At 33.0% G+C, this 16,032-nt stretch overlaps 2 protein-coding genes across 3 annotated transcripts; both read right to left on the reverse strand.

Annotated features, from left to right (window-relative positions):
- Positions 1 to 2,258: 2,258 nt before the first annotated feature.
- On the reverse strand, positions 2,259 to 7,301 carry LOC126781411 (GATOR complex protein WDR59). 2 transcript variants are annotated; one of them, XM_050506375.1, is made up of 12 exons: positions 6,932 to 7,301; positions 6,172 to 6,379; positions 5,352 to 5,930; positions 5,162 to 5,232; positions 4,749 to 5,087; positions 4,304 to 4,675; positions 4,085 to 4,238; positions 3,810 to 3,993; positions 3,508 to 3,628; positions 3,110 to 3,364; positions 2,631 to 2,845; positions 2,259 to 2,474 (listed from the first exon to the last, which is right to left on the reverse strand). In XM_050506375.1, exons 1-12 carry the CDS (start codon positions 7,178 to 7,180, stop codon positions 2,384 to 2,386), a joined length of 2,838 nt encoding a protein of 945 aa, XP_050362332.1. In that variant the 5' UTR covers positions 7,181 to 7,301; the 3' UTR covers positions 2,259 to 2,383. The 2 variants fall into 2 exon arrangements, with proteins under 2 accessions (XP_050362332.1, XP_050362331.1); XM_050506374.1 differs by having other exon boundaries at positions 5,162 to 5,235.
- Positions 7,302 to 11,913: 4,612 nt separating this feature from the next.
- Positions 11,914 to 13,933, reverse strand: LOC126781162 (uncharacterized). Its single transcript, XM_050505999.1, has 3 exons — positions 13,745 to 13,933; positions 12,706 to 13,083; positions 11,914 to 12,484 (listed from the first exon to the last, which is right to left on the reverse strand). The coding sequence occupies exons 2-3, from the start codon at positions 12,991 to 12,993 to the stop codon at positions 12,299 to 12,301; spliced, it is 474 nt and encodes a 157-aa protein (XP_050361956.1). The 5' UTR covers positions 12,994 to 13,083; positions 13,745 to 13,933; the 3' UTR covers positions 11,914 to 12,298.
- Between the last annotated feature and the right edge of the window lie 2,099 nt (positions 13,934 to 16,032).

Genomic DNA, 16,032 nt, shown 5'->3' on the forward strand with positions numbered 1-16,032 from the left:
GTAATTTGTTTCATAGTTAATGTTTAAGCGTTTCTGTATAAATACATTTGTATAAAAGTTGATTATTGAACGATAGACATTTATAATTTTAATTTCAGTCAAGGATTGATGTAGTCTCCGTATGTTTTAAGGTACAAATGTTTAGAAGTGATTTGTTTGTAAAAATTTTTTTTTTTCATGAAGGATATTTGTTTGTCATTTACATCGTCTTTATGCATGTACATGAAGGTTTTTAGAAAAATGTTCTATCAGCATTTAGCTGTCTTAAAAAATAACAAAGTTTATCTATAATTTTCTTTTCAGATTTAGTTCATCGTCATTAATAATAATAATAATTACTGCAGTAATAGTGAATACACTAAATGTATGAATTAATTTATTTAAAACATATAGTGTAGGTATCTATCTATTAAGCGTTTTGACTATTCTTACAGTTTCGATTTAATTAAAATAAAAGTATCTATTAAAAATAATAAGACCAATTATTAAAATTAGTAGATTATTTGATTGAATAAAAATTTGTTTTTATCATCGCCATTTCCTTAGTAGACCGAAAATTCTTTCATTAGTAAACGTAGATTAAAGTTAAGTAAGTCTGTTAAGCCATGGGTCTATGTTTAATTTTTTATTTTCTGTTGTGAAAATACAATAATTCTTATAAAATCACAGTTTTAGCAGATACATAATAAAATTTTATAAACAATTGGTTAAATGTATTTTCAAAGGAATTCAAGATATACTTTTTTAAATGGAACTTTTTTATTTTATTCAATGTGAAATTAATTAACGAATCTTACTGATTCCGACGAGAGATTGTTATGCTCCGCATATTATAAATATGCTTGTTTGCATACACATTCTATTGAAATTAATGTTTCTAAATTGCTAAACACTCACGTCTTAAGAGTCTATAGTTTGGTATTTAAGATTTTAAAAAAATGTGTGCATTATCTGTAATGTTATAATAATTTTATTCAGATATTTATTTATTGAAACAATAGTACTTACGCTTTTTAATGATATCATAAAGTATAAATATCTAATAACATTAGGTGTTTTGTTATCGAATTAACAATTAATACATTATCGAAATTTTGTGATCTATAAATATTATTGTCTGGATAAGTCGTTTTCTTAAGAATGTGGAGTACATGTTTAATTTGCATATAATGTATGTATTCCTATTTGTAACTTAAGATTATTTCCCCATTAAATGTACAATTAGCAAATTGAATATGTTTTTAAAGAATCTTACATTAAAAGGTTGCCAACTTCATAAAATCAAAAATTTGTGAAATCGTAATTCGATCGAAATATTTGGTATCGAAGGACCATTACCTTTTTAGGACAGTCACATGACTGCTGCTGTTGTATCATGTGTCTTCATTCTTATATTATTAAGTTTATTCTTACTCATATTATTATCACGACTTAATGTATACATTCCATATATTAAATTATTTATACTTTTCAAGGTTGTGACTTCAGTTTAATAATGTATGTTCCGCAAAATAGAGGAAGATAGCCAATCTTTGTAAAGTGTTGGCAGCCAAATACAAGGTTTATAAAATTGTAGCAATAGTTCAGATATCCCATTTTCCACAAGTAGTAATGATGCAAGAAATAATTCTTGTAACCTAATAGATTGCTTACAATGAATATAAGTTATTTATATGAATATAATTAACAATATAAAGTAAGTAAGTGTTAAAGTTAAAATTACTGGACCGGTTAATAGATAATTTTCAACATAATCCATGGCTAAATAAATTACCGAAGTTAATATGTCTAATAGAGGATCAGTTAATTAAGATTGTAATAAAAGCGATTTTTCGAAAATGCTTCAATGAGACTGAAGTAACTCATTTAGGTTAATATTATATTATCGTCGCTGTATGCAAATTTTGGCATTTGGCATTTAAAGTAATAATGTGACTTCTGTGATTGTACAAAACTCTATAGTTTTGTTTTGTTTAAAGGTTAAATCTGTTATAATTATGTATTTTGAATTTTTGAAGTTACTGTATGAATTTGATATTGTGATTGTATTATTTTTCTTTTGGTACAGTTTCTGCCAGAACAGCGACGTAATATATTTAGTTTGTACTTTTTAACTCACAAACTATGATATTCTTGCGCACTGTTATTTTTGTTTTATTTTTTCCAAAAATGTGATTTGAGGAGAGTTTGTTAAATAAAGCTCTGTGAAACGTTTGTTTGTATTAATTTATTTATTACTATAGGTACAAAAAGCGGCAGTCTTCATACTTCAATAAAGTTTTTTTTTAACTATTTATATTAAGCTATACAAAAATTGGAAATATATATATGTTTATTTATATGAAGCTGTATAATTTTATATTAGTGATTACTCTTATAAATTTTAAACATATTTTGTTCCTTTCCATGTAGAGTTTCCTTCAATAACACATTTACAACCGCATCCAGCAGGGCACGTATCGTGCTGTGCAAACCTACAAAAGATAATTATGTTAATGTTATATAATCCTATATTTTTAGGGCACATCATTTGAACAGAAGAAATTAAAAATTAATTAAAATATGCGAGATGTTGCCAGTTTCCTCCGCATCGTCAGTTCGCGCTCGCGCGTTAGTGTGTGTGATCTCACCAGGCGAGCATGTGCTGCGCGTGCGCCGCGTGTGCGCAGAGCGCGCAGGCCACGGCCAGCCCGCGCACGCCGCGCCCGCACACGGCGCAGCGCAGCGCCAGGCGCCGGCACGCCGCGCACGCCGCGCTGCGCACCGTGCGCCCGCAGCGCGCGCACTCCCACGCCGCCTCGCCCGCCCCCGCGGCCTCGCACTTGCCGCGCACCAGCTTCATTACCTGCAGGACGACTCGCCGTTACATTTTGTGACCACTACTAGATCATTCATTTCAGTGACCGTTAGTCGATGGATGCCATTCAAAGTTTCCTAGCGCAGACATCAAGTTTGAACTCGTATTATTATTTTCATTTTAGTGTTCTATATGTAGTCTGTAGGTCGCTGTGATGACAGATTCACACGAGATTTTAAAACTATTTAGATTAATAAAAAAATCCGAATATTTTTAATTCGTTAAAAAAATGGAGTTGTAATAGTTTGTTACCTCTGTTCTCTTGTATATGAGTTGCCAACGATGCAGTACATCCGCGTAAGCTCGCTTGAAGCAGTGATAAAGGTGGACAGTCGCCTCGTCTATGACACAGGCTGATGTAGGCTCGGACTTAGTCACACTGTATTCTGTATTTAAATTTTCTGCTTCTGAGCACGAGTTACTACGAAGGATTATTGGTAAGGTCCATCCATCGGCGCTTATTTCGCTATACTGATTTATAGTACTGTACGGGGATGTACTGTTTTCCTGCAAAAAAAATGTATTATTAATTCATATTTTTGAGACAATATTATAATAAGTTTCTTTAAATTGCCTGACGCCCACTTGTTCAATTAGATTTCACACTATTAAGAAATTTTATTTTTAATTAAAGTTAAGAATATACTCACACAACTTGACGTGCTAATGATAGATTGAGAACTAGAGTTACTAGTGTCATTGAAGACTGAAAAAGCACAAGTCAACATTGCAGCCATTTGTAGGTCTGACGATTTCGCATAATGAGATATTCTGCAACAAAAAATGCTGTTAATACGACTACTTGCACACATGAGAAAATCAATATATCATCATATTCTACACATTTGAAACAACAACGTGAAGAAAATGCCTTCCTCGCCGGACACGAGGTGCTCCACGGAGCGCGCGGTCAGTGACCGCTCGGCGAGGACAGTAACGTACAGAGACTCACAGCGCTTGCACGAGGTTGCAGCAGAGCGGGTGTCCGGCCCAGCCCATGCTCTCCTCGCTGGACACGAGGTGCTCCACGGAGCGCGCGGTCAGTGACCTGGCGGCGAGTGCGGCCAGCCCCCACGCGTGCGACAACTCGCATTCTCCTTCTTCTGAAGCCGCCTTAGCGTTTCTTTCACACATGTCTAGAAGAATTACACAATTTTTATTACAAAGACTATACTTAATATGCTAAAAATATAACTCTAGCGAACAAGTAATAGTGGTCATACGTACCGACGGGATTGTCTGCATTGATAATATATTTTTCAGCAAGCGACCTGTTCAAGGGGAAAAGGTTGCTGGCGGCGTACAGCACCACTCGAGGCGACGTACAAGTCGATATGCTGCCTCGACTGCGCATACTGCCTGCCCTTCGGCTCTGTGCTTTCTAAAGATTATTGAATATAATTTACAGCTTTTAGTAATAATATCATAAGTACAATTGATACGTACCCACCGATCCTGAAAGTAAAATGTTGTTATAGAATTTGATGCGTGCCTGTGATGTAACTGCGGAAAGCCAGATGCATTTGTTGGAGAGGGCGTTGTTGTTGCGTGAGGTGACACAGAAGTATAACCAGTTCCGAATAACCCTGGTGTTAAGGAAAGCGATGACATAGATCTTGGGGTTCCAGTTTCATGCTTCAGTGACAGCCGCCTTGCATTTGGTGGTCGACTGAATACCACCAGAGTGCTAACCCCACACCATTTAGCACCACATGTTCTGGGAAACGGAATACATGAATCGGCTGCGTTTTCACTTTCTGATTGGCTTCTTTGACTTGACTTCATTGAATCGGTATCTTCGCTAGATTTAACTGGAATCTTAATGTACATACAATTAAAGAAATGCAAAGCGTAAAAAAAGATAATCGTAATTAAATAACATCAAAAGTACCTCATCTATAGATGTCGCTAATGTTTTAAGGCAGTATAACAAACATCTATGTCCCTCCTTTTTTTTTTTATAAGCAGTTCTATTAATGGCTTGTAAAATTTTAATTGTAGTTGCACTATCTACGTTTGTTCCTGATAGCCAAGAAAACTTGGGTATAGTTTGTTCAGTAACATTTCTAGGAAAGGTCACTTGTAAGTTGGCAGTGTAACAGTTGCGCTCAGAATGTATTTGGCAAGTTCTCGTCTCAATATTCATATCTGTAACTTCTATGTTAGCCATCTCTCTAATTGATTCAAACTCTTCATCTATTGAGGTAGTTGTCTTATGTACTATCTTATTCTGAAATATAAAATAATTTACATTTTTGAGTGGAAACTGAAAATGAATAAAACATCTAATTTTATAATTCATACCATTTGTATCTCTTGTCCTTTATCGCTAAGTGAGAGATCATTCATTGAACTAACAGTAGATGCGTAACTAACTGCTGAAAGAAATATTTATTAATATATGTAATAAACCTTTATAATCAAAACATTTATCGAAAAAGCAAAGGTAAGGCACAAATAAAATAATATATTAGTGATGGAACCAAAAACTTACAGTCACTATTATTTTCTTCGTATTCCGTATCCTCTGGTAAATAATGTAGGCACATTTTAAGCAGTGATGGATGCATTGTCCACAATCTCAGAGTCTGATCCCTTCCCCAAGTAACAAGTTGATAATTAGAGGGCAATGTATTTGGCCGCCACACCATAGTTTGTACAGTGTCAGTGTGGCCAACTAATCTGTGAGTAAGGGATCCACCTATCCAAATTCCTATGACCCCAGCCTGCTCCACTCGAGGCAATCCTCCCCATCCAACCCCAATAGTTAGAAGGCCACTACCGAAAGGTGTGTAAATAGCTCTCCATACAGGGAAATTTGTCATTATAACATTTTCTGGTCGTCTAGCATTGTTTATGTCAAAGTACTTTATACTACCGTCATGGCTAGATGTCACTAGTTGATATTCATGATGAGGGCTCCAGTCGACTCCATGAATTTTGCAAAGATGAGCAGATATGTAATGCAAGGGTGTTGCACTTTTCCTATAATCCCATATCTTAATATCACCATCATGAGCTGTGGCCACTAAATGAGATGAAACTTTGTTCCATTGCACTTGAGATGCACCAGCTATAAAAATATTATATACTTTGTCATTATAAATTTCATAAAAATTTGTACGTTATAAAGTTATGTTATGTTAATTTATGTACATGTATGTATTTCTTCAAGCATAAATGGTTTAATTATTGAATTAATAAATGTATAGTAATTTCATTTTACATGAATATTGTAAAAATGATTAATCTTTTTATACCTAAATAATACATATACATTTATTGTAATACAAAGCAGAATAAATTAATCTTACCTACAGCACTTAAAGAGATGATCGGTTTTCTTGTATCTCGTAAGTCCCAAAGGTAAGTGAATGTGTCTATGGAGCAAGTTGCAATTAAGTTGTGATCTTGTCTGTGGAAGTGTGTGTCACTGACGACCCGGGTATGCCCACGGAGAGAACATATACATGTTAAATCATTTCCCGCACGCCATTCATATACGTCCACATGCTGATTACTCTATTTGGATATACAAAAAAAAAAAGAATCTATCAAGCATAGCAGAAGTCACATACAGTAACAGTAACAGCCTGTGAATGTCCCGCTGCTGGGCTAAGGCCTCCTCTCCCTTTTGGGGAGGAGGTTTGGAGCTTATTCCACAATGCTTCTCCAATGCAGATTGGTGGAATACACATGTGACAGAATTTCAGTGAAATTCGACATGCAGGTTTCCTCACGATGTTTTCCTTCACCGTCAAGCACGAGATGAATTATAATAACAAATTAAGCACATGAAAATTTAGTGGTGCTTGCCCGGGTTGAACCCATGTTCATCAGTTAAGATTCACGCGTTCTTACCACTGGGATATCTCGGTTTTTTCAAGTCACATAGAAAAAAGTAAAGTATCAGGCCATAAATATCCTGCTGATGAGCAAAGAACACCTCTCTGGTTAAGAAGCGTGGTTGATAGAATTATCAAAAGACCCACGCTGATTACCGCACGAAGTCCACAGAATTCACCACAACACTTGAAGTAAAATATAAACACAAATAAAGCATTATTTTCTTACCGCAATTGCGCAAAGTTTTTGTCCGGGATAAGTTTGACACCATTCAGCACCGGCTGCATCATATTTACTGTGGCGAGGATATTTCTTCACAATGTCACCTCCATCATCTTCTAAACTAATGGATTTTATAGCCAGCCATCTGCGCCCGGCCAAAAGAACATTATTACCGGAGTAATCAACAGACATTGCAGTTGCTTGTAATTCTCTGTACTCCCATTTCATGATCTCTGAACTCCAATGAACAGACATTTTAAGCCGTAATTAGAGAAACTTCATAACAAAAAATTTATAGATCAGATTTTATTCGTTGCGTAGTTACATATATTAATCATATAAACAATAAATAAATGCAAACAAATAGAAACAAATCGGACTAGATAGGCATAAATGACATTGACAATCAGCTGATTCAAATAAAAATGTTGTCAAATATCAAAACCGTAGACAGAGAAAATTTCTCTGTCTACGGTCAAAACACAATAGTCTTTTTTATTTAACGAAAGCATTATTTAAAAATTATTTACTTAAAAATCAAATTATGTGCAAATCATGACCACGTGGAGTGGTGGCAAGAATTCTAGCAGCATTTATCTTTTGAATCGTAATTCTGATTATCTGGGCGACAGTAGTTAATATGTGTTTTAATTTTAGTGACATTGGTGAAGTAATATGGTACAATTAAAAGCCATCAAACTAAAAATTGAATGGAATCTATAATATTATACATGTAAAAAGAAGTAGTTATAGTTACTAGGGACCACAAATTAAAAACTGAAATACGTCCTAAATTGGGACGTTTTTAGTTCGAGTATTCATCCGCATCAAGGAAAGCGATGAGCGTGATAGCTGAGCATAAATCCTATACCACATGTGTGGTATAGGATTATATTCATGATCACACCGAAAATGGTTTGCGTATTTATATGAAAAAAAATTACACAATTTTTGTTCCAAGTGATAAATCCAATCATACATTGTAAATTAGGTAAAAAAAGAGAAAATTAATACAATATAAAAATATTTTCATTTTTATTTATATGAATATCTGCTTCTTTTACGTGTATGATATCATTGATTAAATTAAATTCATAATTTAATGGCTTTTCATTGTGCCAACAGTTTATTGTTTGACATCTATATATCTATACAAAAAAATAAAATTGAAGTGTTTATCCTTATCCTTATCCAAGCGCTAATTTTAAATATTACCTCAAATGTCGCAATAATAATAAATATCACGTCCGCATCGATATTCAAGGTCAAAAGTCGCAAAAATCAGTTTTTCATAAATATTTCGCTTCCCACGTAATGTCTTAAATCGTAATTGCAATTTGTATTTATAACAACCTAGAGCTTTATATGTATTATTATCTATAAATTTAGTTTTCAGCTTGTTTAATTTTTTACGGTTTTGAGATAGAGCGCAAAGCGTTACTAATAAGAGAAAAACAATTAAAAATCGCATAGCAGCAAATTGTAATGCATGGTTACAAACAAGAGGTGATCATTTTTATCATTAGGTCGCTCATTAACTCGTCTGGCTTTCCATTATCAATAAATAAAATAATAGTTTTTATGTAAATTCACTTATATTATGTATATTGCAATATAGTAGATTGGGAGATAGTGACACAAAATTCCAGGTCATTAGTATACTTCTAGTAAGGGGAAAAAGTGGCCATACTTGAAAAACTTATTTATTTGACACGTTTTCAAAATACGACTGTAAAATACGTAAAATATATTTTTACAGCATGTCATTATTTTATTCTGTTGGTTTGGATACAATTCTATTTAAACAAAATTATCCCATATTTTAACCATGGGGCGGAAGACTGTCACACTTAAGTCGAGATGTAAGAAAAATATTGTTTTTTCATTGATTTGTACCAGTAGGGCATTTGGATTTTTGGAAATTATATAATACAATGTGCGATAACGTTAACAGTTTTTTGTATTGAGTTCTGATTATTGTAAGTAGACAGCGCTGTTTCCATTCCATACAAATTGCAGTTAATGTTACCGCTATCGAATTACAAAATATAATAACAATGTTAGTTTCAAACAAAACTAATAAATAGGTCTTATAACGTATTAAAAAGAAAATAAACTAGTCACTTAATCCTTTATGTCGTAGGCTGATAATAATGCAAGTACCCAACAATTTATCTGTCAAATAATCGATTTTTAGGTTGACATAATTTTCAATTGGGGTAGTACCTAAAGTAGATTAAGGTAATGGAAATTTAAGCTGTTAATTGGTTCAATTATATTTTAATCGAAGGTCTAAAGATATGACAAAAAAAACTTGATTAAATGTCTTTATTTTAATTAATTAAAATTATGCGAAGTCACTGTATCAATAAAACGATAAGCCCCAGTGGATGTACTATCCACATGTGGAACATGTGGAATTAACAGATTTTGGGTTCAAAACTAAGTATAAGCACCGCTGAATTACGTACTTAATTTGTGTTATAATAATAAAATTTATTTAGTGCTATGCATGCATGGTGCAATTACAATGTTTTATTAATTTATAAAATAATATTTATAAAAAAAAATTACTACGAAAAAGATTGTATATTATTATAAAATGATACATGTTATTTTATTATTCAACTTGTAAAAAATTAAGTAAACAATCTCAGAATTAATTTGCTAACTAACCGTAGTTTGGTGATTCGAAATATCAGTAAAGATAACGTTTCTAAGAAACGAATAAAAAAATATCTAAAGTTCACAATTACAATTCAAGATGATTGGCGTGTTTAATTTTTCATTAGAAAGAGAAAGGTAGCCCGAAGCGGGCACGTTAACGTTTGTGGTGTAATAAAAAATACTATCTAATTCGTGTATCTGTTTTAATTTTCTATGTATGTATTTAACATGTATCAGTGACTATAAAACTAAAAACAAACTTTAAAAAAATCTTACAATTTCATGGAAAAGTAAGAAAAACCTAATAATTATTATTGACCTGCTTTCCCCATGGGTAGCTAAAGCGAATAGGCTCTTTGGGCAAAGCGGGTATATATATTTTTTTATAGAATAGGAAGGCCGACGAGCATATGGGTAACCTGACGGTAAGTGGTCACTAACGCCCTTAGACATTGGCACAGTAAGAAATGTCAACCATCACTTACATAATTGCACTTACAATGCGCCACCAACCTTGGGAACTAAGATTTTATATCCCTTGTGCCTGTAATTACACTGGCTCACTCACCCTTCAAACCGGAACACAACAATATCAAGTACTGCTGTTTTGCGGTAGGTACTCCATGAGTACCCACTCATGGGGTACCTACCCAGACGAGCTTGCACAAAGTCCTACCACCAGTAAAAGATATCAATCACTTTATTACGCTAATAAAACTTTAAATTTACATTTTATAATCTACAATAACTAAGCCAAGTTCGCCTAATATATATAATCTAATCAGTCTCTTCTTAGGAGTGACATGAAAGATTAAGGATGCTGTGCTGATTCCAGAACAATTTTTAGCATCAACGTTTTCAGTCTTGTCTTGATCTTCCTGCATTTAAAATAGCCGGTGATCTTGACTAGATTCGAGTTTTGTGCCTCAATTGATTCATAATTATTCTCACCTACGTGAGGCTGTACGATCGATCTACAGAATTGATCAAATCACGGGTATTTAGATCAGGCTATTTTATGATGAGACCAGCAGTAAGAGTCTTGGATATATATACGCTTTTACGCCTGATTGACTGTTATTTATAGGTTCTAGTCGATTCGTAAAAACATACGGGAGGAAATCGGGCGTCGAAAAAGTTTCTATTTGTGTGTAAATTTCCGAACAAAAAGATCCAGAGCCGCTAGCCGCTTTTAAATAAGGCCTACCCAAGCCACCTTATTGAGAAACAATGCGTCCAACGTGGCTTCTTTCTTCAATCGGGTAAAGCTAATACCCGTACCCGCTTTACACAACCGTGATTTTTTTAAATATCGAGATAACAAACCTACAAATCAAAACTAAATGGCCAACTACTTTTGAAGAAAAGTACAGTGAATCAATTCAATGAAATAATATCTATAGTTTATTGATTGACATTGAACTTAGCAGTGCCCGAGACATTAAACCCAAGTATATTCTAATATTGTACCATTTTATTAATTAATTAAAGTAATAATTGTCCATGGGATTATTTCAGTATTTACGATAAGATAGTGCGTATTTATGTGCTATTTTAAATATAATAAAAATCGTTTATAATATTAAATGAAAAATAAAAAAATAGACAATCCATATCTCCATATATTTTTTAAATATCTGATTTTGTTATTGATGACTTATTCTCTTATTTGTCACCGATTGTAGAAAGGCGTTTAACATTTATATAAATGTCACCTTAATAATGTATTTTATATTCAACATAAAAAAACCAGTCTTGTTTCAGATATGGTACTGACCAGAACTTATTCGATTTATAATGTCTACGATATTATATAATAATTTTACAATTCATTTGTACAATATTAAGCTTTACATCATATGATTTTTTCGTATAAATCGTAACCAACATTACGGTTTATACGATGAAAAGGAAAAGAATATTACGATACTCAACGACTATTCTTAATAATTAGCTTATCGTAAATATACAGTTATTTTAACATTAATTATTATTTGCATTGAAGAACTAAATCAACATAAATAATAAGTACCTCTTGTACAATTAATTTTTAAGCTTTTATAATGCGCTTTTACGACTAAAAATAATGAATTAGTTGCATATTTTTAATTCCATGATTTATTAGTTGCATATTTTTGATTCCATGATTTATGAGTACGATATTTATTAGTCATTGAAGTAAAATTATTGACTAGCGCCATACTTTCAATTTTAAAATTTACAAGTTGAAAAAATAAAAATACAAAATACTTTCCAGTTACCATATATATTTTTATTTAAAATAAGAACACTTAAAAGAATATAGGAACTTCATAAAAAACAATACATATATTGTAAACAGAAAGAAAACATTTAGTAAAAATAAAGTGTAAAAAATATTTTACATAATACTGTAGTGCGAAATGGTCTTTAAAATAAATGATTCTAAATAAATGCAAAACATGATACCTTAATTTAATAAATGTACCAGATAATACTGGCAAAAATCTTTATACACACATCTCACAACACAACTGTCTCTTTGTTAACAATAATACCTAAACTAAATAAGTAATATATTTGTTATAAGAAAGTTTAAGCGATAAGAGCATATTGCGATAACTTAGCCTAACAACAATTTTAAATAGTTTTAAATTAAATTTCTTTCACAGTGTCAAAGAATAATTAAACAAAGTGACTTATATTATATGGGTGAATTTTAGCGAATTATTCAGGCATATCGCTAAGACGAATGCCACCCGGTCGACGATACATGCGTTCTTGGAGGGGGAGCTCGCCAACCAAAAAGCGATCTAGTGCTTTAGTAGCTAGAATAGAGTGCCCAGAGCTCCTGAAAGCTGTGCTTGCGTCACGTCCAGCATACTCTAACATGACGTCGTATCCACCAGGATGCTAAAAAACAATAAAAAATGTATATTAGTCAATATTTAAAATAAAATATTCAGTATCATCAAGTATGCTAAAGGAACTGGTTTTAATACAAAAAGCGAGTCTTTAAATTAATCATTAAATTAGGTACATACGATATTCAGTGGCTTTTTTAAAATCAAAAATATTTATCGAATATATTACAAGGAGAATAATTAATAAAAATCAAATAAATTTAAACTGACCTCATCAAGAAAATCGGTGATGTCATAGACCCTGTCGTAAATAACTACCCAGCAATCTTTAGGGGTGTCATGTAGAGAGACCTCTGCTAATGTGATGACGCGATCTTTAGCTTCCGGAGTCCCAGGTACAATACGCGTCGACCATTTGGTTGCGGTGTCCACAGACCATGGACTTACAAAACGTAGCGCGGCCATTGTCAATGCGACTAGGTCTAAGTCGTTTGAATCCTGTTTCACAGGCAGCGTCGACGCCAGGCTTAAGTCAGAAGGAGACTGCACGGTGGCCATTGTTCTTTATATTATACGCGTCGATCTTTTCTTAGTTTCAAAACGCTTCTATCTTGCAAGTGAGTTATTTCAACTCTACAAGGCTAAGAACTGCAAAAAACGAAAATTTGTTAATATTAATGTCGTCCAAGGTTTACTTTAAAAAAGAGTATTTTATTTTAGGTATTAGATTATATTAAAGATAACAAAAAGCCACACTCATGGTAAGTTTGATATGACATGATGATACCTTGTAAATTTATTTTATTGCAGCAGCAGGTAATACTAAAAACAGGCGATCTAAGAGTTTTAAAAAATACATAGTACCGGTTTAATGGCCATGACGATTACTATTGATTAACATGGATTATAAAATAAGTATTTAAGCTTATGCGATCAATTGTAGGCTCATAATAAAAGAGTATACATATATATGTATCAGCTACTTAAATATTTAAGTCATATGTATGAGAACTTTTATCGCCTTTACGAAAAGTTATCGCGAACAATTGACGTACTTAAGTAATAATTTACTGGAATGATAATTTGGCCACAAGTAATTGACCCTTGCGTTATCGTCACTTTAATAGAGAAATATTTGTAGTTTCGATTTTCTGTATATATATATCTCGTAATAAACTCATATTTTATCCTTGAAACTTATATATCGTCTTGTAATTATTATTACAAGAGGATATGAAATTACCACTTATAACCGCTTAACCGTTAAGATATTGAAAGTTATTGTAACTATAAAAACATAAATATTTACCCTCTCGTCAGATTACAAAATCCAGAAACCTCGTGTTATCTCTGCTGGTGCTCAAAACGCGGAGAATGACTATCACACCAATTGTCACTGTGCCACCACTGTTTGTATTTAAAGTAAGAAATCACTGAATCAGGTAAATGCATGAGATCGTAGATCATTGCCACAATCTAATATTGACTGGTCATTTATCGGCTGTGATTTGTGAATGAGGTGATGGTGCGGCGCTCGACGGCTTTATACTTGTCGGGGCACGCGCCACGGTCTGATGTAACCGCACGCTTATCTTGCGAGCCGACCGTGCGCCCGCGCTGCCGAATCACGGCACTACTTGCCTCCACTATCACGTGGTAATGAAAGCTTTAACTTTATTGAGCTTCAATGTAAAAGTAATAGTTAATAATACATGTGCATTGATAAAAAATAAACTGTATGTAAGTTTATTTCATTGGTTTAAACAGTATTTTATTAAGGAACTCGGTTTTTTTAATGTAGGTCATAAATAATTAAGTTAAATATTATTTTCCATTTAATTTTTAATATTGTAGTTTGCATATTTGAAATAAGAATTTAGAGACAGTTTATGTATATGTAATATATGAAAAAACACAGTAGATATTAACCTTATGTGTGTAAATTTTCAATAAATGGATGACGTCACATTTCCATGTAATAAATGTTTGTAAAGTTATTTTGAACAAAAATTGTTTTAGTAAACACAAGCAATAATTTCGTAATTGTTATTATTCTAAATATATGAGCGAAATTGTTTTGTTGGGGCGATTGTCCTATCTATGATGCGATGGTCGCACGAGCTTTAATGACGTATGCCGAGGGCGGTGAATAAACCCACCGATCTTGCAATGATAAGAGAGGCATTTATTCATGCGATTTAAATAAGAAAATGAATTTAATTACTATCTTTATAAGGAAATTATTATACAATTAAAACAGCTTTGAATCTAATACAATCTTCGTATGATTTAATTTGAAAAGCTATTACATTGTTAGTCATATAACTCAACTGTTTATTCGATAAATAATATTTAAAATACAGTAAAATAGCAAAAATAATGTTTCGTAGTTTGATAGTAATTTCTAATTACACAACTCTTAATATACTTTCTTAGCTACCCTAAGTATTTCCGTCTCTAAGTAACTAACTGTAAAATATGCGAATGATATTATTATTCAACTTCAAAACGTCCGTAAAATTCTTAAATTTTATTTTTATTCTACATAATTCCTTTATTCTATATAAGCTTCTATTATATAGCGTGCCGCCGGTCGCCTAGTGATTGATGAGTATGCGAAAGTCTCAGCTTCGATTCCGATCTCTTGAACTCTCGTTGCATTTGTTACCGGATAATTTTTAGGTCCGTTAGTTTATAATTAATATAATATAACGGGACTGCCTCGTTGGTCTAGTGGCTTGATATAAGGCCGCAGTCCCGGAGGTCCTGGGTTCAATTCCCAGATCGGGCCAATAAAAAGTTATTGGGTTTTTCTGTCTGTATTGGGTTGAAAAATTCTCAGTAGCAGCCCGGAGTCTAGAATTTTGGAAGTGTGTACACTCCCGTGCCTAGGAAAGCACGTAAAGCCGTTGATCCTGCGCCTGAACTCTTTCCGGTCGTGTCGGATTGCCGTCCCATCGGATTATGGGAGTTAGGGAATAGAAAGGGCACCTGTGTTATTATAGTGCACAGAGAGAGATATTATAGTGCACAAGTGTGTGCACTATAATATCTCTCTCTGTGCACTATAATAATCTAGTGCACACACTTGTGCACTATAATATCTCCTGCGTAGTTGGCTAATCTCTCTTGAGATTGGCTGCCGTAGCCGAAATCGGTCTGGAGGACATTATTATAATATAAAAGGAAAATTTCATTTAAATATTGAAAACACTGACCTATCTAGACTGTATGATAAGAAACCATGAAAATTTAATAGATTTTATTGTAAATTAGTCTCTGGAAAGGTATATAAGTAGTTCGTTAAAAACTATTCTAACTCGTTAAATATTATTTTTTATCAGAACCGGTTAATCATGTTAATTTTCTAATAATGTGTTTTTGCCTTCAAGTAAGGCACGTGCTGACGAAAGATTTTCGGCAGTTTCGTATATAGGCTGCGCATTTTGTTTACTAAGCCTTCTTTAGTTCAATAAAAAATATGAACATGATGTAATATTTTTATGACATTACCTGTACGTAATAAACGCGCTTATTTCAGTATAGAATATAAATTACATTGCACATACATCTTGTATTTTATATGATAATGACGTC

This window comes from Nymphalis io, chromosome 3, assembly GCF_905147045.1.
Source record: "Nymphalis io chromosome 3, ilAglIoxx1.1, whole genome shotgun sequence".
In the NCBI taxonomy this organism is placed as follows: domain Eukaryota; kingdom Metazoa; phylum Arthropoda; class Insecta; order Lepidoptera; family Nymphalidae; genus Nymphalis; species Nymphalis io.

Bases quoted from the DNA above. Each gene is read 5' to 3' on its own strand.
- LOC126781411 (XM_050506374.1), bottom strand. From the start codon at position 7,180: ATGTCTGTTCATTGGAGTTCAGAGATCATGAAATGGGAGTACAGAGAA. The intron at 5,931-6,171 runs GTAAGATTAATT...ATATTTTTATAG, and splicing joins CATCTCTTTAAGTGCTGTAG to CTGGTGCATCTCAAGTGCAA. The intron at 2,475-2,630 runs GTGAGATCACAC...TATCTTTTGTAG, and splicing joins GCGCAGCACATGCTCGCCTG to GTTTGCACAGCACGATACGT.
- LOC126781162 (XM_050505999.1), bottom strand. From the start codon at position 12,993: ATGGCCACCGTGCAGTCTCCTTCTGACTTAAGCCTGGCGTCGACGCTG. The intron at 12,485-12,705 runs GTCAGTTTAAAT...ATTGTTTTTTAG, and splicing joins TCACCGATTTTCTTGATGAG to CATCCTGGTGGATACGACGT.